The sequence below is a fragment of the Bos mutus genome, chromosome 13, assembly GCF_027580195.1.
Source record: "Bos mutus isolate GX-2022 chromosome 13, NWIPB_WYAK_1.1, whole genome shotgun sequence".
Taxonomy (NCBI): domain Eukaryota; kingdom Metazoa; phylum Chordata; class Mammalia; order Artiodactyla; family Bovidae; genus Bos; species Bos mutus.
Genome location: NC_091629.1, coordinates 56,896,088 through 56,916,181, shown reverse-complemented (window position 1 = coordinate 56,916,181; position 20,094 = coordinate 56,896,088). Strand labels below are relative to the sequence as shown.

The window sequence follows — 20,094 nt, the reverse complement described above, 5'->3', positions numbered from 1 at the left end:
TGCAGGTCAGGAAGCAACAGTTAGAACTGGACATGGAACAACAGACTGGTTCCAAATAGGAAAAGAAGTACATCAAGGCTGTATATTGTCACCCTGCTTATTTAACTTATATGCAGAGTACATCATGAAAAATGCTGGGCTGGAAGAAGCACAAGCTGGAATCAAGATTGCTGGGAGAAACATCAATAACCTCAAATATGCAGATGACACCACCCTTATGGCAGAAAGTGAAGAGGAATTAAAAAGCTTCTTGATGAAAGTGAAAGAGGAGAGTGAAAAAGTTGGCTTAAAGCTCAACATTCAGAAAACGAAGATCATGGCATCTGGTCTCATCACTTCATGGCAAATAGTTGGGGAAACAGTGGAGACAGTGTCAGACTTTATATTTTGGGGCTCCAAAATCACTGCAGATGGGGATTGCAGCCATGAAATTAAAAGACGCTTACTCCTTGGAAGGAAAGTTATGGCCAACCTAGATAGCATATTCAAAAGCAGAGACATTACTTTGCCAAGAAAGGTCCGTCTACTCAAGGCTATAGTTTTTCCAGTGGTCATGTATGGATGTGGGAGTTGGACTGTGAAGAAAGATGAGCACTGAAGAATTGATGCTTTTGAACTGTGGTGTTGGAGAAGACTCTTGAGAGTCCCTTGGCCTGCAAGGAGATCCAACCAGCCCATCCTAAAGGAGATCAGCCGTGGGATTTCTTTGGAAGGAATGATGCTAAAGCTGAAACTCCAGTACTTTGGCCACCTCATGCAAAGAGTTGACTCATTGGAAAAGACTGATGCTGGGAGGGATTGGGGCAGGAGGAAAAGAGAATGACAGAGGATGAGATGGCTGGATGGCATCACCGACTCGATGTATGTGAGTTTGAGTGAACTCTGGGAGATGGTGATGGACAGGGAGGCCTGGCGTGCTGCGATTCATGGGGTCACAAAGAGTCGGACACGACTGAGTGACTGAACTGAACTGAACTGAACTGAGTGTCACCTGGCAATGAGCCATGGGCAAATAATTTCCTGATCTTTCCTTTCTTCTACACAGTGAGTTGCCTGAGGATGGCATGAGATCACACAGGTTGCTGCAGTTTCCTGTTGCTTCTGTAACAAATGACCACCAACGTGGGGGCTTAAAACAGCACAGACTTACTCTCTTACTGTTCTGGAGGTCAGAAGTCTGAGATCGGTCTCAGTGGGCTAAAGACAAGTTGATGACAGGGCTGGTTCCTTTTGAGGGTTCTGGGAGGAGAATCCAGTTCCTTGATTTTTTAGCTTCTTACTGGCCGCTGCCATTCCTTGGCTTGTGGTCCCATCCTGCATCTTCAAATGGCATCACTCTCATCTCAGTTTCCATCATCACATCATCTTCTCCTCTCCTGTGGTCACATCTGCTCCTGCCTCCCTCTTATAAGGACATGTGTGGTTACATCTAGAGCCTGTTTGTCTAACCCAGGATAATTCTTGCATCTCAGGATCTTCAATTTAATCACATCTGCAAAGCTCCTTTTTCCGTATAAGGTAACATTCACTGGTTCCAGGGATTTAGGACCTGGATATCCCTGGGGCCATTATTCAGCTGACCACATAGGTCAAGTGTCTGGCACATAGTTAGCACTCAGTAAACAGCAGCTTGTCACTCTGTCTCCTGCATAGAGACTGGAGGATGGGAAGGGGTGTCACATACACACTCACACATGGTGAAGATTTCCCAGCTGGGCTGGTGATTCCTTTTCAAGAAGAGGAGAAAGGTCTTTGTAAAACATAATCTGGAAGCGTTCACCTCCACGGCCTGGGGATTTCAGTCTGGGCTTCCAAGGTGGGGAGGTTCTGCTTAAGCTCTTAGGGGGTGGCACAGCCCCCCAGACTCAAAACCCATACCCCTCCACTTCAACTAAAACAAATCAACTTTTTAAAATGTTAAAATACTTGCATAGGGCTTTCTATGTGCCAGGTTCTATTCTAAATACTTTATGTACGATAATTCTACAACTCTGTGAGGCAGGGGCTATTCATATCCCCACTTTACAGATGGAAAAAAAAAATCAAAGTACAGAGAATTTATGTCACCCACTGTGAAAAAACTGCTCTTAACCACCTCAAATACCAAAATATTAAAAAAAATCTGTTTATTTTTCATATTCTTTTGTGCTGATGAAGCCATATTATATTACATGTTTTAAAAAATTATTTATTTGGCCGCACCAGGTCTTCATTGGGGCATGTGGGATCCAGTTCCCTGACTGGAGATAGAACCCCAGGCCCCCTGGATTGGGAGCACAGAGTTTTAGCTACTGGACCACCAGGAAAGTCCTCTACTACATCTTTTATATATTTATAATATATGATATGAAAATAAGAAAATGCAGATTATGAACATGTAGCTCACCACATGGGCTTCCTCCTGCCCTGTAGCCTTTTGTGTATGTTTGTTCTCAAAACTTTTCACCTTGTCTTATCTTTCCTACCAAACTCTAGATCCTTCCAGAGCAGGGGCCATTTCTGGCGTAATGTTCACAATAAAAATAATGGCCAAGTGACTTAACCCCACTGTGCCTCAGTCTCTTCATCTGTAAAATGGTTGTAGTGCCTGTCTCCTAGGGCAGTATGAACGCTTAGTTTATTTCTCATTTTTCCTTATTAGAAGTAGTCTTCCTAGATGTAAATGTAAAAACTGAACTATAAAGCTCTGAGAAGAAAATATGGTAGTAAGTTTTTGTGACCTTGAGTTAAGCAAAAGCTTCTTAGATGTGATAGCATCAGTATAGGCAACAAAAGGAAAAATAGATAAATTGGAAATCATTAAGCTTAAGAACTTCTGTGCTTCAAAGAACATCATCAAGGAATTGAAAAGACAATAGAATGGGAAAAATATTTGCAAATCCTATATTTGATAAGGTACTTGTATCTAGAATATATTGAGAACTTTTACAACTTAAAAAAATTGAAAACAGGCAAAGAATCTAAATAAACATTTTTTTTCCTAAGAAGATAACATAAATGGTCATTAAACATTTAAAAACACACTCAACATCATTAGCCTCCAGGGAAGTGCAGATCAAAAGTACAATGAAATGAGCCTCACAAACCATTATGTGACTAAAATTTAAAAGTGGGTAATAATAAGTGTAGACAAGGGTGTAGAGATATCGGAACCCTTATGTTACTAGAAGAAAGTACAATGGTGCACTCAACTCAGAACCAGTCTGAAAGTTCCTCAAAAGTTTAAAAAGAGCTACAACATGACCCAGCAATTCCACGCCTTAAGGTGTACACCCAGGAGAAATGAAAACCTACATCCATCCCCAAACTTGCACAGGAATATCCATAGTAGCATTATACGTAGTAACCAGACGATGGAAACATTCCAAATGTCCTTCAGCTGAGGAACAGATAAACTAAATCTGGTTTATCCACACACACAGTGGACCATTATTGGCAATGGAAAGGGATGAAGTACTATACTATGCTACAAACTGGGTGAACTTTGAAACAAAGTTTACATGACATATCCTGCTACAAGAATACCTATTTAAATACCAATTTGTTGGCAGTCCTTAGACTTTTGGAAGGGAGTTGCTGGTAAACTATCTTATGTGCCCAGTCACTTCAGTCGTGTCCAATTCTTTGTGGACTGTAGCCCACCAGGCTCCTCTGTCCATGGGGATTCTCCAGGCAAGAATATTGGAGTGGGTTGCCATGCCCTCCCTTCAGAAGATGTTCCCAATCCAGGGATCAAACCTGAGTCTCCTGTGTATCCTGCATTGGCAGGCAAATTATTTACCACTGAGCCACCTGGGGATCCCCAAACATTGTTATAATAATAACCAAAACTGTAACAATAATAATAGCTAATATTTGTTAAGTGCTCAGTTTATGCTAAGTACTCTTGTGCAATCTCATTTCAGACTCCCAGTAATTTTGTGAGGTAAATGATATTAACCCCATTTCACAGTTGAGGAAACTGAGACCAGGGAGCAAAAGTCAGAATGTGATGGACTGGAGCTTGTACCCTTCACCCTTCTGATGAGTGTTTATTCATTTATACTCCTTATACCATTTCTCCAGGATAGGTGCTGTTATTATCCCCATTGTACAGATGACGAGACTGGGGCTCAGGGGCCTCAGGCTTGCCTGAGAGTATAAGGAGCAGAGCCAAGGCTACCAGAGCTGTCCCTTCTTAGCTGCCCTGCCCTGTGGCTTAGCGACTTTGCTCTGCCCCTGCCCCGTCATCTGCTGATTTTCAGAGATGCTGCACAGTTGATTTGGAGGGGCTGCATTAGGTTGGGAGCTCTTCAGATGCCTGCTGGATCTAATTTATCCCCATCCCTAGTACCAGCATGTGGAGGACCTGGTCCAGTTAGTACCAGGAAAGCGCCAGCTCAGTGTAATGGGGAAGAGCTTGGGCAGGTACACTTTCTAGTTGTTTGACCTTGAGAAAGTGACTTCACCTCTCTGAAGTCACTTGTGTAAAGGTGATCACAGCACAGAACTGGGCACAAAGAGCTCAACCAATAGTAGACTAATATTATTAATTAGAATATTAGGAGAGACCATTGTTGAGTGGATGCATTAGAACAGAGGTGGGCAAACTTTTCCTGTAAAGCACCAGATGGTAAATGTTTTTGGCCTTGCAGGTCATGGACTGCTGTGGCAACCGTTTCAGTTCAGTTCAGTCGCTCAGTCATGTCCGACTCTTTGCAACCCCATGAATCGAAGCACGCCAGGCCTCCCTGTCCAACACCAACTCCCGGAGTTCACTCAAACTCATGTCCATCGAGTCGGTGATGCCATCCAGCCATCTCATCCTCTCTCATCCCCTTCTCCTCCTGCCCCCAATCCCTCCCAGCATTAGAGTCTTTTCCAATGAGTCAACTCTTTGCATGAGGTGGCCAAAGTACTGGAGTTTCAGCTTTAGCATCATTCCTTCCAAAGAACACCCAGGCCCGATCTCTTTCAGAATGGACTAGTTGGATCTCCTTACAGTCCAAGGGACTCTCAAGAGTCTACTCCAACACCACAGTTCAAAAGCATCAATTCTTCGGTGCTCAGCTTTCTTCACAGTCCAACTCTCACATCCATACATGACCACTGGAAAAACCACAGCCTTGACTAGACGGACCTTTGTTGGCAAAGTAATGTCTCTGCTTTTAAATATGCTATCTAGGTTGGTCATAACTTTCCTTCCAAGGAGTAAGCGTCTTTTAATTTCATGGCTGCAATCCCCATCTGCAGTGATTTTGGAGCCCCAAAATATAAAGTCTGACACTGTTTCCACTGTTTCCCCATCTATTTGCCATGAAGTGATGGGACCAGATGCCATGATCTTCGTTTTCTGAATGTTGAGCTTTAAGCCAACCTTTTTACTCTCCTCTTTCACTTTCATCAAGAGGCTTTTTAGTTCCTCTTCACTTTCTGCCATAAGGGTGGTGTCATCTGCATATCTGAGGTTATTGATATTTCTCCCGGCAATTTTGATTCCAGCTTGTGCTTCTTCCGGCCCAGCGTTTCTCATGATGTACTCTGCATATAAGTTAAATAAGCAGGGTGACAATATACAGCCTTGACATACTCCTTTTCCTATTTGGAATCAGTCTGTTGTTCCATGTCCAGTTCCAACTGTTGCTTCCTGACCTGCATATAGGTTTCTCAAGAGGCAGGTCAGGTGGTCTGGTATTCCCATCTCTTTCAGAATTTCCCACAGTTTATTGTGATCCACACAATCAAAGGCTTTGGCATAGTCAATAAAGCAGAAATAGATGTTTTTCTGGCACTCTCTTGCTTTTTCCATGATCCAGCAGATGTTGGCAATTTGATCTCTGGTTCCTCTGCCTTTTCTAAAACCAGCTTGAACATCTGGAAGTTCACGGTTCACGTATTGCTGAAGCCTGGCTTGGAGAATTTTGAGCATTACTTTACTAGCGTGTGAGATGAGTGCAATTGTGCGGTAGTTTGAACATTCTTTGACATTGCCTTTCTTTTGGATTGGGATAAAAACTGACCTTTTCCAGTCCTGTGGCAACCGCTTAGCTCTAGACAATAGTAAACAAATACATGTGACTCTGTTCCAATAAAACTTTATTTATATGGACACACATTTAAATTCTGTATAGTTTTCATGTGTCATAAAATTACTATTTGGGTTTTTTTTCACAGCTTTAAAAAGTATAAAAAACATTCTTAGCTCACAGGTGATAGAGAAACAGGCTGGATATGGCCTGTTACCCTAATTTGCTGACCCCTGCAACAGAATGTGAGTTCTACAAGGGATTTAAAAAAAATCTTAATTTATGTTCTTTGGACTTCCCTGGTGGCTCAGTTGGTAAAGAATCTGCCTGCAATGTGGGAGACCTGGGTTCAATCCCTGGGTTGGGAAGATCCCCTGGAGAAGGGAAAGGCTACCCATTCCAGTATTCTGGCCTGGAGAATTCCATGGACTGTATAGTCCATGGGGTCGAAAAGGGTCAGACATGACTGAGTGACTTTCACTTAATTACTTATGTACTTTGGCTATGCCGGGTCTTAGTTGTGGCAGGCAGCATCTTAGTTCCCGGACCAGGGATCAAACCCAGGCCCCCTGTATTGGGAGCATGGAGTTTTAGTCCCTGGACCACCGGGGAAGTCCCCCTACAAGGGATTTTTAGATACTTGGCTTGCTATCGTAGCCACAGCACCCAGAAAATTCCTAACGTATAGCAGGCATTCCATAAAGTTGCATTAACTGAATAAATCTGGAAGTCAAAGTGGGTCTGAAGCTGGCCCTTTAAGGCTGGGAGGTGGAAGGAGGGAAAGGAACATTCCAGATGGGGGAACAACCAGAGCAGAGGAGTCAGGGGTGCCTCCTGTGGGTGCCCCTGCTTTGGCCCAGTAAAGCCATCAGAGCTTGATGGAGACGCCTGGGCAACGAGGCCAGCTATTCCGGGGTGGTGAGGGGTCCAGGGTGGGGAAGGGAGACAAGAGTGAGGGTCGACACTGTCGGGAGTGCTCCCACTGGGTTATGGCCCTGCCCTGTCCCGGAGCCACCACCAGCCTTATTTTTAACCTGCTGACGAAAGAAAATCTGATGAAATCAAGAAGGGTGACTGATCCTTGCCCCACCCCCTGCCCCAGTTACTGCTCCTTCCCTTCTCTACAGAAGGGGCAGAGCCCTCCTGGGAGACCCTCCCCAAAAGCCCCTCCCCAAGTGGTCATAGGAAAAGAAATGGTGCCTGCATTTCCCTTGCAGGCCCTGGATTCAGGGAGGGAGCCTGGTGCTTGAAGGGAGACCCTCAAGGCTCCTGGGTGGTTGAGCAGGCTGGGAACTGCCCAAGAGAGAGCTGGATGTTTCTATCTGTCCAGCACAGGCTTCTCAAATTTTAATGAGCAGTGGAAGCAGCTGGAAGGCTTATAAAACACAGATTCCTGGGCTCCTCCTGAGAAATTCTGATTCAGTGGATCTGGGGTGGAGCCCCCCCAGTCTGCATTTGCACCAAGTGCCCAGGTGGTGAGGGGCTGGGGTCTGCATGGACCACACTGTGAGTGCCACTGGACTAGAAGATAGCCTCTGGACCGCAGCACTTCAGCCTGCCGTTTACCTGGTAAGCTGCCAGATACACCCCATCAGGGCCGCTTCAGCGCTTCAGGGCCGCTTCAAGGCTGGGTAGCCTTGAAGGCTGTGCTGAGCACTTTGGACTTTACTTTCTGCGAGATAGGAAGCCTTGCAGAGACTGTCAGCAAGAGGTGAGGCAAGCAAGCTGTGTGTGATCGGTTGTAGGGAGTGAGTCTGGAAGCAGGGAGGTTACAGAGGGCAGAGGGGAACCTGGCAGGAGGAGCCATGGAAAGATGGAGAATAGAGATCAAGAGCCTCGGGGGGAGCAGGAGAGACAGGAGTTGGTGGTGCTTGTTTGTGAATATTGAAAGATGAGGAAGGAGGGTGTGGGAGACACTGGGATTCCTGGCTTGAGGGCTAGGGAGCTGAGGGGCCATTCCTGAGATCAGAGGCATTGGAGCGGGGCTGGTAAGGTATTCAATCAGTCAAGGGTGCTTCCTTCAAACCCAGCAGCCTTTATTACCTTTATTACAGAGGGGGCTGTGTGGCCATCCCCCTCTGACCCCTGTTCTGGTTGCCCTGGAGGGTCCATTGTTGATCCTCTAGAACCTTCCAGGGCTCAGTGTGAAGACTGCCATTCTGGCCTGAAGAGTCCGTCCTGCAACACAGCTTCCCAGGAAACAAGCCTCATCCAGCTCACACCACCAAAAAAGGACATTTTCTCAGTTTGAAGGTTTGCCCAGTCTTTCCCCTCCTCCCCCACCCAACCTGGGGTTTCAGGTTTCCAGGGAAGTGTCTCTGAAAATTTAGATCTTTGAATCACACATACCCATGTACAGGCAAACGTGTGTCTGGGGTTGTGCATGCACTACATTTTTTCTCTTTTTTTAGTTTTTAATTGTATAGTTGATTTGCAATATCATGCAAGTTTCAGACGTGCAGCCCAGTGATTTGATTATACATATGTGTGTGTGTATACTCTTTCAGATTCTTTCTATAGTTTCCTGTGCTATACAGTAGGCCCTTGTTGGTTCCACAGTTGGTTTCGGTGTAACAAATGTTATCTTTCTCCTCCTTTTTCTCCTCCTCTTTCTTCTCTATCGCTGCCAACACCCTCATCAACACCATCGTCATCACCATCACCATCACCACCATCACCACCACCACCATCACCATCCCTCAGCCCCATCCCGGGCTAAACACCTTCCTATGTTGCTTCTCAGCCATTCACATCAATTCCAAGAGGGGAGAATTATCATCCTACAGACGCAGAAACTGAGGCACAGAGAGGCAAAGCCATTCACCCAAGGTCCTAGAGTCCTTGTAGGGTTGGGACTAGGGGGAGGCGAGTGAGGTGAGTCGTAGAAGTGCATGGTCTGGATTTGGACTTTATTGACATTTTTTTCATAACTTGTTCATCAAGGATTATTGCTGCATTAATTTTGACTTTAAAAAATATTGCATTCAAGTATTGTTTATCTGGATTACTGAGGTTTTTAATTTTTTTTGGTCAGCCCCCTAAATTTTGAGCCTGAGGTGAATGCATCATTTGCACCCTAGCCCCAGCCATGGCCGAGCCAAAGTTAGAATCCAGGGCTGCTGATTCCAAAAGCCTGCTCTTTATTCTCTATGCTGCCCCTTGCCCATGCAGGTGTACATGTATGTATGCGTGCATTCTTTTATGGATTCTTTCGTTCAGTATAATCTTATTTTCTTCAGTAAACATTTCTGTGGCAGTGGAGGGGCTTAGAAACCAGACAGTTCTGGGTTTGAGCTCCACTACTTATTATTACTTTGGCTGTGCTGGGCCTCTAGTTGTGGTGCCCGGGCTTCGCCTTGAGGTGAGTGGGGCTTCTCTTGTAGACCAGAGATCTGGAGCCTGCAGGGCTCAGTAGTTCCTGTGTGTGGGCGGAGTTGCCCAGCAGCATTGGAATCTTAGTTCCCGGACCAGGGATAGAACCCATGTCCCCTGCATTGGAAGGCAGATTCTTAACCACTGGACCACCAGGGAAGTCCCCCACTACTTACTATTGAGTGGACAGACAAACCTGTGACAAAAGGCACAGACTCTAGGCCCAAGAAAGCCTTTGTTTGAAACCTTGCTTTCACTTGCTGGTTGGATGAGTTGTAGGTGGGCTCCTTAAACCTTCTTGTGCCTTGGATTTCTCCTCTGTAAAGAGGGATGATGGGCCACAAAGAGTACTTGGGAAAATGAAATGGATTAATTTCTATAAAGCTCTTGGCATGTTGTAAATGCTTTGTAAATGTCAGTTGTTACTTGGCATCCTTGAGCAAGGTATTGCTCTGAGACTCAGTTTCCCCACCTGTGGAGTAGATTCAATAAAAGCTACCTCCCAGGCAGTTTTGAGGATTGTAAGGCGTAACGTAGGCAAAAGGCTTGGCACCTGGAGGGAGCTTAGTAAACTTCATCTCTAGATGGGGCTCAATTTGTGCTGGAGATACACGCAGATCAAATCCCCAAGGAAGTGACTCATCTGCTCATGGGGACACTGATTGGACCTTTCAGTTCCCCAAAGACATGACGCTTGTACCCCCTCTCAGGACCTTTGCACATGCCCTTCCCTCTGCCTGGCTCACTGTTCCTGCCTCAGTGCTGATGAGCCAATCAATGGGTGTGTCAGTTTCAGGTCTCAACTGTCACATCCTCGAGGAAACCTTGCCTGATCCCCCCCTCCACCACTGATCTACATCAAGCCTTCCTGTTGGACATTTTCATCACATTCTATACTCCTTTATGGCACTTCTCACAATGGCACTTAATTGTGCTGAGCTTAATCGCTCAGTCATGTCCGACTTTGCGACCCCACGGACTGCAGCCCTGCAGGCTCCTCTGTCGGTGGGATTCTCTAGGCAAGAATGTTGGAGTGGGTTGCCATGCCCTCCTTCAGGGCATCTTCCCAACCCAGGGATCAAACCTAAGTCTCTAGCATTGCAGGCAGATTCTTTACCGTCTGAGCCACTACGGAAGCCCAAGAATACTGCAGTGGGTGGCCCATCCTTTCTCCAGGGGAACTTCATGACCCAGGAAGTGAACAGGGATCTCTTGCATTGCATGCAGATTCTTTACCAGCTGAACTACCAGGGAATCCCTTTTATTTGGTTACATTATATTAAATAATTTTGGTTGCTTGCGTCCAGCCCATCTCCTCCTTTTGAAAGGCGCTTGTCTTGCCCCTGGAATCTTGGCTCCTGACCAACCACGGCACACTCTTCAGAGCAGCACAGGGTCTGGAATCATCTTGCCTGGGTTCAAAATCCCAGTTGCTGCACTTAGGGACTCTGTGACCTTGGGCAAGTTACTTACCCTGCCTGTGCCTCAGTTTCCTTTTCTGTAAAATAGGGACAATAATAAGAGCACCATCTTCCTAAGGCATCATGATGATTACATGAGATAATCTTTAATTTCTTTACCTTGAAGTCCATTGGTTAGTGGGGCTGTTAATATTTTTGTAGGTGCGTTTCCTAGTTAGGTTAGATTAACAGCTGAAATAAACATCCCCAAATCTTAGGCACTTAATGCAGTAGACATTTAAGGCTTGCTGAGTTTAATGTTTAAATTTAATGCTCAAATGTTGCATGTTTAATATGAAACTGTTGGGGAGGTGGGCTTTGCTCCATGCAATAATCATCTGTGGACCCGAGTTCCTTCCACCATGTTTCTTGACCCTGGGGGCCACGGGGGTTCTGTGGATAGAATTCAGCGAGTCTGTGAATCTGGATGCTGCCTTAGGTTAGATTCCCTAGAAGCTGAGTCTGAGATGAGGATTCTTGCACTGCCGATTTATGGAGCAAGTGCTCTCAGAAGCAAGGGAGAGTGAGAGAGGCAGGCTGGGACAGAGAAGTAGCTAAGCAGGGATGTGTTCTGGAGTCCTTCAACCTCATCCCACGGTGGGGCTCTGGAGCCTGAGCGGTACCTCAAGAGTTGGTTCCTCTTGGGGCAAAAAGGGGCTGGCTGGTGTCAGTAGTCATTGGTTATAGGCTCCTTGGGTTGGGGAGGGGTATGGACCTTTGGAACAAGGTGGCTTCTTATTGGTTGCAATTCTCTGAGACAGCAGTGAGCCATCAGCAGTCAATTCAGCAGCCAAGGGTGGGTGCATTTGCCCAGTGAAGGGATCTGGACAGGGAAAACCACATCTCTATTTTTACTGACGTGTAACTGAAATTTAGTATTTTCTTCAATTACAGAAGTCGGCAATAAATCACAGTAGTATTAGCAGTATCTCTGACTTTGTCACTCATAGAAATCACATATATTTTCATGCCACATTCCTGTTGTTGCATGTATCCTTGAAATATCCTTTATGCTAATCTATACTTTTAAATTATGGTGGTCAATAGGCCTGCTGAATATTTTGTTTCATGTGTTAATAAAGAAGAATATGCATTATTATATTACAGATTTGTTCCTTTAAATATTCTGGTAACGGTGTGTCAGTGTAATTGCATGTCTTTGTAATCCTGTGTAATTTATGCATTTTAAAACAGTATACCGAGAAAGGGTCCAGAGGTGTCACCAGGTTGAAAAGAGCTGTGACACAAATGAGGTTAAGTCCCTTGTTCTGGGGGCTTGGCTTCTGCATTTTACCAGCAACAGCGGAGAAGAGAGAGGACACTGTGGATTACAGGACAGGTTTTTGTGGACCATGCCTGGAAATGGCATCATCCTGTCTTCCCACAATGCTTTAGCCAGTCACCTGACCACACCTAACCCCAGGGAGGCTGGAAAATGATGTCCGTCTGTGTGCCCTGAGAGAAGAGGAAATGGTCGGGGGAACGCACAACAGCCTGGACCACAGGGCTTAATAAATATTCATTGACAGCCCAAGTTAACAAAAGTGTTGTCCAGGGTGTCTCATTGTGGGTGGGGGAGGAAGGGCAGAGAGGGTTGGTTCTCTGGAGGGATCCTGAGACTCCACCGTGTCGTCTCCTTAGGACAAGCCACGCCAAGGCCAAAGCTGAGGCAGCAGAACAGGCTGCCCTGGCTGCTAACCAAGAGTCCAACATTGCCCGCACTTTGGCCAGGGAGCTGGCTCCAGACTTCTACCAGCCAGGTAGGGCCAGCCAGGGAGGGGACTGGCCAGGATGGGGTGGGGAAAGTCCGTGGGGTGGGGATGGGGAGGTGGACACCTTTTTCTTTGCTTGGTGGAAAGCTGAGATGCTCCTCTGGGTCCACACATGCCTGTGAGCATCTGTGGGGCGTGGTGCAGGCATGCGGTGGGATGAGTCAAGGGGACTCAGGCTGAGATTGGGGTGGTAATAAGAGGTTTCCCCAACTGGAGCCTGTCTCCTGTCCCTGGGGAATGAGGCTGCAGAGTGAGGAGGACCTCCTGGCTCTGATCCAGACTTTGCCCTTGAATACAGTGGTGGGAGTCCATCAGGGTGGGTGACTGGTGCTCTCCATGTTGAAGGGTTTTGGAGTCGCTAAGAGTCCGGCACGACTGAGTGACTTCACTTTTACTTTTCACTTTCATGCATTGGAGAAGGAAATGGCAACCCACTCCAGTATTCTTGCCTGGAGAATCCCAGGGACAGAGGAGCCTAGTGGGCTGCTGTCTATGGGGTTGCACAGAGTCGGACACAACTGAAGCGACTTAGCAGCAGCAGCAGCAAGGCAGAAGGAAATGGCAATCCACTCCAGTATTCTTGCCTGGAAAATCCCATGGACGGAGGAGCCTGGTAGGCTGCAGTCCATGGGGTCGCGAAGAGTCAGAGACGACTGAGTGACTTCCCTTTCACTTTTCACTTTCATGCATTGGAGAAGGAAATGGCAACCCGCTCCAGTATTCTTGCCTGGAGAATCCCAGGGATGAGGGAGCCTGGTGGGTTGCCGTCTATGGGGTCGCACAGAGTCGGACACGACTGAAGCGACTTAGCAGCAGCAGCAGCAGCAGCAAGGGAGGCTAGATACAAGACCTCAGAGTGCAGATCTCAGCCCGGCAAGAGGAGTCACGCGTCCCATCACAGTGCGCCCCCTGCTGGTCCCAGGAAGAGCGACGCTGGCTGGCAGCCTCCGCCTTGGGTAGTCATAGCAACAGCTGTCACCACGTGCCAGGTTCTGCGCTCAGCATTTCACAGGCATTTTTTTTCCCACTCGATTAATCTTACAGTTAGTATTTATGAAATAGATATCATTAGGCCTGTTTTTCAGATAAGAGAATGGAAAGAGGCCGGTGTGACCATAAAGAGCATAAACTCTGGAGCCAGACAGCCTGTGTGCCAGCCCCGGCTCCGCTCTTGGTCAGCTGGGTGACTTTGGGCAAGGCATTTTACCTCTCTGAGCCTCCTTTTCTTCTTATGTGCTGCTAAGTCGCTTCAGTCGTGTCCGACTCTGTGCGACCCCATAGATGGCAGCCCACCAGGCTCCACCGTCCCTGGGATTCTCCAGGCTAGAACATTGGAGTGGGGTGCCATTACCTTCTCCGAGTTCTTATGTGCAGTGGAGGCTAAATAATAGCATCCACCTCATAGGATTATTCCGGAGAAGGCAATGGCACCCCACTCCAGTAATCTTGCCTGGAAAATCCCATGGATGGAGGAGCCTGGTAGACTGCAGTCCATGGGGTAGCAAAGAGTCGGACATGACTGAGCGACTTCACTTTCACTTTTCAGTTTCATGCATTGGAGAAGGAAATGGCAACCCACTCCAGTGTTCTTGCCTGGAGAATCCCAGGGACTGGGGAGCCTGGTGAGCTGCCGTCTATGGGGTTGCACAGAGTCGGACACGACTGAAGCAACGCAGCAGCATAGAGTTATTCAAAGGAGTAAATGAGTTAGTATTGGGGAATGGCTTAAAAACAGTGTTCTTGGCACCTGGTGGCTGCAGGTCAGTGCTGGCTGAGTAAGTTGACGAGACTCAGCGGGGTTGGAGCGGCTTGCCCAAGGTCAGCCGGTGCGGGGACCCAGCTTCGAATCCCACCTCCCCTTGTGGTCCCCCCGCAGGTCCGGAGTATCAAAAGCGCCGGCTGCTCCAGGAGATCCTGGAGAACTCTGAGAGCCTGCTGGATTCCCCCGACCGGGGCCCCGGCGCCGCGGGCCTCCCGGAGCGGCTCCGCGAGAGCCCGGAGCTGCACGAGCGGGAGACCCCGGCGCCCGAGGGTGGCCCCCCGTCGCCGGCCGGGACGCCCCCGCAGCCCAAGCGGCCCCGTCCGGCCGCGGCGTCCAAAGACGGCCTGCTGAGCCCAGGCGCCTGGAACGGTGAACCCGGCGGCGGCGGCGGCGGCGGCGAGGGCAGCCGGCCGGTCACGCCGTCCGACGGCGCGGGTCGCCGCAGCCCCGCCCGGCCGGCCAGCGAACGCATGGCCATCGAGGCGCTGCAGGCGCCGCCCGCGCGGCCCGAGGAGCCGGAGGTGGCTCTGTACCAGGGCTACCACAGCTACGCCGTGCGCACCGCGCCGCCCGCGCCGCCGCCCTTCGAGGACGAGCCCGAGCCCCCCGCCGCCGACTCCGTGCCCCCCTCCCCGGCCGCAGCCGCCGCGCCCGGGACGGCGCCCCCGCCCCGAAGCCCCGCGCCGGCGCCCGAGAGCCCCGCCAAGCTGGAACCCAAGCCCATCGTGCCCAAAGCCGAACCCAAGGTCAAGGCCCGCAAGACGGAGGCCCGAGGGCTGACCAAGGCTGGGGCCAAGAAGAAGGCTCGGAAGGAGGCCGCAGCGGCGGCAGAGGTCGAGGTGGAGGAGGTGAGGCTGCTGGTGGAAGTGGCGGTGGGGGTGGGGGGAGGGGGCGGGAGGGGCGGGGAGCTGGAAGTGGGATTGGGGGGGCAGATGACTGGGGGACCAGGATGATGGCACAGGACAGGGCAGGGGGGAACCCCTGCCGGGATGTGGGCTTAGTTAGGTGCAGCCTGACCCAGGGTTGCAGGCAGAGTGCCCCCACCTTGGGCAGGGGCTGGCCTCTGTACAGTTGTCTGGTCGCTCCTTTGGAGGAGGCGACTAGGAGTCCCAAGCAGCTAGGCTGTGGGCTGCTCCTGTTTATGAAGGATCTAGGCTGGGCTCCAATAGCCTCTACTACATGGTGTAGCAGGGAGGGCTTTGGGGGGATGGAGGAATGGTTCATTAAGGGGGTGAGTCCTGGCCCTCTGGCCTTGTTAGGGGAGCAGGAAGCTACAGTGACAAAGACTGAAGCTGGGCTCAGAGGGCCTGAGAGATGCAGCCCCAGAGGAATTAGCAGTGGGTACGGCCATGTACTTGGATTCCAGTCCAAGCTCTGCCCTCTGTGTGTCCTGGGATACGTTCTCGATCTCTCTAGACCCTGAGCAGTTTGGTTGATTATTTCCTCCAGGAATCCTTCCAGCTCGGATGGTCTGTCCAGGTGCTGGACACTGCGGAGGGTTGGGGTGGGGGAGTGTGCTCTCCTGGGGACTCAGGCAGCCTGTCTCCGCTGTTCCCAGGTCCCCAACACCGTCCTCATCTGCATGGTGATCCTGCTGAACATTGGCCTGGCCATCCTGTTCGTTCACCTGCTGACCTGACCTTGTCCCCCAGGTGAGGCCGGGAGGAGAGCACGGCAGTCTCTGGGGAGGAGAGTAAGGGCCTGCTGGGCCACTGTCTTGTGGTTAATTGAGGCCCACCCCCCAGCAGGGGCAGGGACCTAGAGTGTGGATTTGAGAGATCATCTCTCCCCAGTGCGCACACACACATGCACGCACCCTCGTTGGCCCAACGTGCACAGAACACTGGCTGGCTGTCAGATGAACGCTGGGGGCTTCGTTCATTCACGAACTCACCATTCATTTGTTGTGGTTGTTGTTTAGTCCCTAAGTCGTGTCCAACTCTTTTGCGACACCACAGACTGTAGCCCTCTAGGCTCCTCTGTCCATGGGATTTTCCAGGCAAGAATACTGAAGTGGGTTGCCATTTCCTTCTCCAGGGGATCTTCCTGACCCAGGGATCGAACCCGTGTCTCCTGCACTGGCAGGTGGATTCTTTACCCCTGAACCACCAGGGAAGCCCATTTAACCCCCCTTTACTGAGCGCCTGCTCTGCTGGGAATAGGGACACAGCAGGGACACATTCCTGCCCTAAGAAATGAGGCGAACATGAAAGTAAACCTTTAACTTACGGCTCATTGTGTAAGAGTCTTGGAGTTTAAACATTAAGCAGAATAGTTCCTGACCTCCTCCCCACAGAGCCCCGGAAGTCTAGACTGAGGTCGCCCGGGATGGCCGGATCCTCTTTCCCTGTCCTCTGGTTCTCTCTTGCTCGCACTCTCCACCTGCCCCCCTCAGTCCTCTTCCTGAACCCTGCTGTCAGTCAGTCGGTTCCATCAGTTGGTTTTCTCCCCGTGATGGAGCTCAGGAGCTGGGTAAGGTCCGGTGAAAAGGAAGTGGGCAGGGCTGGGGTGAAGGAAAATGGCCCTCGCTGGTCTCAGGGTGAAGTAGCCACGTGCATGCGTGCTAAGTCACTTCAGTTGTGTCCGACTCTTTGTGATCCTGTGGACCGAAGCCTGCCAGTCTCCTCTGTCCATGGGATTCTCCAGGCAAGAATACTGGAGTGGGTTACCATGCCCTCCTCCAGGAGATCTTCCCGACCCAGGGATCCAACCCATAGTCTCTTAGGTCTCCTGCACTGGCAGGCGGGTTCTTTACCACCATCACCACCTGGGAACCCAAAGTAGCCACAAGGCAAATCAAATCTTCCTCATACTAGGACCAGCCTTTACACTGTGAATCCTGTGTTTGGTGCTGCTAACAAGACTTGCTGCCTCTTGCCTTGCTCCCCTCAAAGATCCCCTCCCTTGACTCTAGCTTAGTATGGGCCGGGGGTTCCTACTCAGTCCCAGAGGAGAAGGAGAAGGGTAAACAGCCAGTGACAATATTAGCCTGGTAGGTGCTGCCCTGGGAGCAGATGCTGGCCCCAGCGGGGTCCGTGTTTCCTAGGGGATCTGGGAATGGTTGCAGCGGGGACTGCCAACTTCCTGACCTGAAGGATGGTGAGGGGCGAGCCAGATGGCAGTGAGGGAGGGGAGGAGAGGAGGGCAGCATGTACCAGGCAAAGGGAACAGGCAGAGGCAGCCTCCAGCAGGGCCTTGCATGGGCCAAGGAGGGGCCTCTAGGGCTTGTCTCTGGTCCCACTGAGTCAGAGCCCAAGGCCAAGGCTTGCGGGCTTGCAGAGGCAGGGATGGTGCTGGTGATAGAGATCTTGCCCCAGAGAGGATCAGGCCTGCTCCTTGAACCCTGCCCGGAGCCTGGCTCAGCCTCACCCCCACCCCCCGCCCCTGCCTTCATCCCTCCTCCGTCCTTCCCTCACCTGGACCTCTTTTCTTCTCTGCAGAGCCAGGAGTTCCTGCTGAGGATGCATGGACCCATCTTTTGCAGTGCCAGGCAGGGCGGCTGAGGAGGACTGGACCCGGTTGCTGGGGGTCCACTCGCATCCACACCACAAACATTGAAGGAGGCTTCCCGTGGCATCTGTGCCCAGACACAGGCAATGCCCAGAGGAAGAGAAAAGTGCTGGGCAACGTCCGGGAGCTCTCTGCCCAGTGGCAGGGAAAGCCCTGAAAGAAGAGCCCTGGTCTTGAACTTCCCAATCTGCTCCATCCCCCATCCCCATCCACTCCCTCGCCTCCACCCCTACCCTAGGTCACCCCCTCCCCAGGCTTTTTGTGTTTTGGGAGAAGTCACCAAACCCGGATGTTAAATCCCAGCCCCCTCCTTCCTACCCTCCCTGGCTTTATTTTAAACTTCTGAGGCCTCCCAGGCAAGCGGAGGAAGTGACGAGATCCCTGTGGTGGGTCATGGCGGGTGATGCTCTCAGCCCACCAGCCCTTCTTGTCTCAGTCCCGACCCCTCCCATACTCTGTCCCTTGCTTCCAGATGCTCAGGATGACAACAGAGGAAATGGACATCTTCTGTTTGAATATCCCAGAATACAGTGCTTCTGTCTCCTCCCACCGGTCCAGTTAGCTTCCCTCTGGACCAGCAGGCGAGGGGGAGACGTGAGGGTTTGGGACCTTTGGCTGGGAAGCCGCTGACCAGGTGGCCAGGGGGCGGGGTGTGTGGGGAGAAGGGCTGAGGGGCAGTTAGGATGGCCCTGTTTCTGAGGGCACCTGAGCCTGGGGCTGGCATTACACATGGGGGCTTCGAGGATGCTGAGGGTGAGGAGAGGTCACCCTGCAGGAGCCGTGGGGCCGGTGAGATAAAGCCTCAGGGATGCCCGTGAACTGGTTTGTCCGCTTCCGCTCCCAGGGGCCACCGCAGGCTTGATTGGTGGGGGGTGCTGAGCATGGAAGCCCAGGCAGCTTTCGCTGGGGCAGACTCTCAGGCCGATGCTGAAGAAGGCTGCTTGTCAGCCAGCGTGTCCCAGGGAGAGGGGAGCAGGTGTGGGGTTCCTGCTGTTCCTGTGATAAGCTCCTCGGCTTGCTTGGCAGGAGCCGGTCTTTGCATGTAGCCCCTTTCCAATGTGCTGTGTACCATTCTGGTTTCTCCTGTCCCTGGTGCTGGCTGGGAGTGGGTGGGGGCTGAGGGCTGTGGCCTCGGCGCTGGGGAAGGATGGAGGGCCAGTGGTCCAGGCCCCTTTGAGCGGGGGGAAGGACGTGACCAGGACATTTAAACTGAGTTGGAGGGGAGCAGCTGCTTTTCTGTCTTTGTTTCTCTGCTCCTTGGGGGCTGGGGCAGGGGTAGTCTGGCCTCCCCCCGGGCTTGCTCTTTGACCTAAAGTTTGTTTCTGATGGGGTCAGCTTTCCCTTCCTCCCTCAATACTTGGGAACCTTCCTTCCAACTCCACACTTACTGTTTCAAGCACTGCTGGGGCCTTGAGCTTGTTGGATTGCATTTCTGCCGAGAGGAGCCTGTGGGTTCTGCTGTCCTCCAGGGCCTCCGCCATCGTGTGTGGGCTTTTCTGGACAAGTAGGGCAAGAGGAGGGTGGGCCGGGGTGCTTCTCAGGGGAGACAGGCTCCAGGCCTGGGCTCTGAGGTCGCTGTCTGGGGTTTTTGGTCTGGCTTAGGGTTGGGAATAAGCCTCTGGCTACCAGGGCTCCTGGGTGGGGTCTTGTTTGGGGGTTGGTATTTGGGGTGAAGGTTCAGGAAGCTGCCGTCTATGCAATAATAAACTTGCATCTGCTCACAGGCTCTGCCTGGGCTGTGGGGTCTGCTTGTGGCCTCAGGATGGGGGACTGGTCTGAGGAGGAGGAGGGAAGCTGAGGACCCTGGGTCACGCTGGGTCAGGCCCTGCCTCTCTTACAGTTTCCATAATACCTCCTGTGTGTGCACTTGCTCAGTCGTGTCTGACTCTCTGCAACCCCATGGACTGTAGCCCACCAACCTCCTCTGTCCATGGGGTCAGCTCGGCAGGAATACTGGAGTGGTTTGCCATTTCCTCCTCCAGGGGATCTTCGCAACCCAGGGATCGAACCCATGTCTCCTGCAGCTCCTGCATTAGCAGGCAGATTCTTTACCATTGCACCACCTGGGAATACCTCCTGAGGGGTGGCTGAAAGGCTTCAGTCCTGACAGGGGCTCCCCAAAGGCCACAGACCTTCTAGGGAAGACCTTGGGTTTGTAAAGCCAACTTCTAAAAGATTCCCTGAGCAGCATATAGCAAAAGAAAGAGCCTGCC

At 50.8% G+C, this 20,094-nt stretch overlaps 1 protein-coding gene across 3 annotated transcripts in view; it reads left to right on the top strand.

The window, feature by feature from the left end:
* Positions 1–19,605, top strand: part of JPH2 (junctophilin 2) — a 74,744-nt gene extending 55,139 nt beyond the window's left edge. The window contains exons 3-7 of one of the 3 annotated variants that reach the window (XR_011466601.1): positions 12,479–12,597; positions 14,486–15,219; positions 15,930–16,023; positions 16,668–16,843; positions 17,812–19,605. Coding sequence is in view for 1 of the 3 variants with exons in the window: in XM_070381772.1 (XP_070237873.1) it covers positions 12,479–12,597; positions 14,486–15,219; positions 15,930–16,010 (934 nt within the window). In the remaining 2 variants the exon portion in view is untranslated. Of the gene's footprint in view, positions 1–12,478; positions 12,598–14,155; positions 14,370–14,485; positions 15,220–15,929; positions 16,024–16,667; positions 16,844–17,811 lie in introns of those variants that run through there. The other 2 variants (XM_070381772.1, XR_011466602.1) reach the window with 2 other exon arrangements.
* The last annotated feature ends 489 nt before the right edge of the window (positions 19,606–20,094 follow it).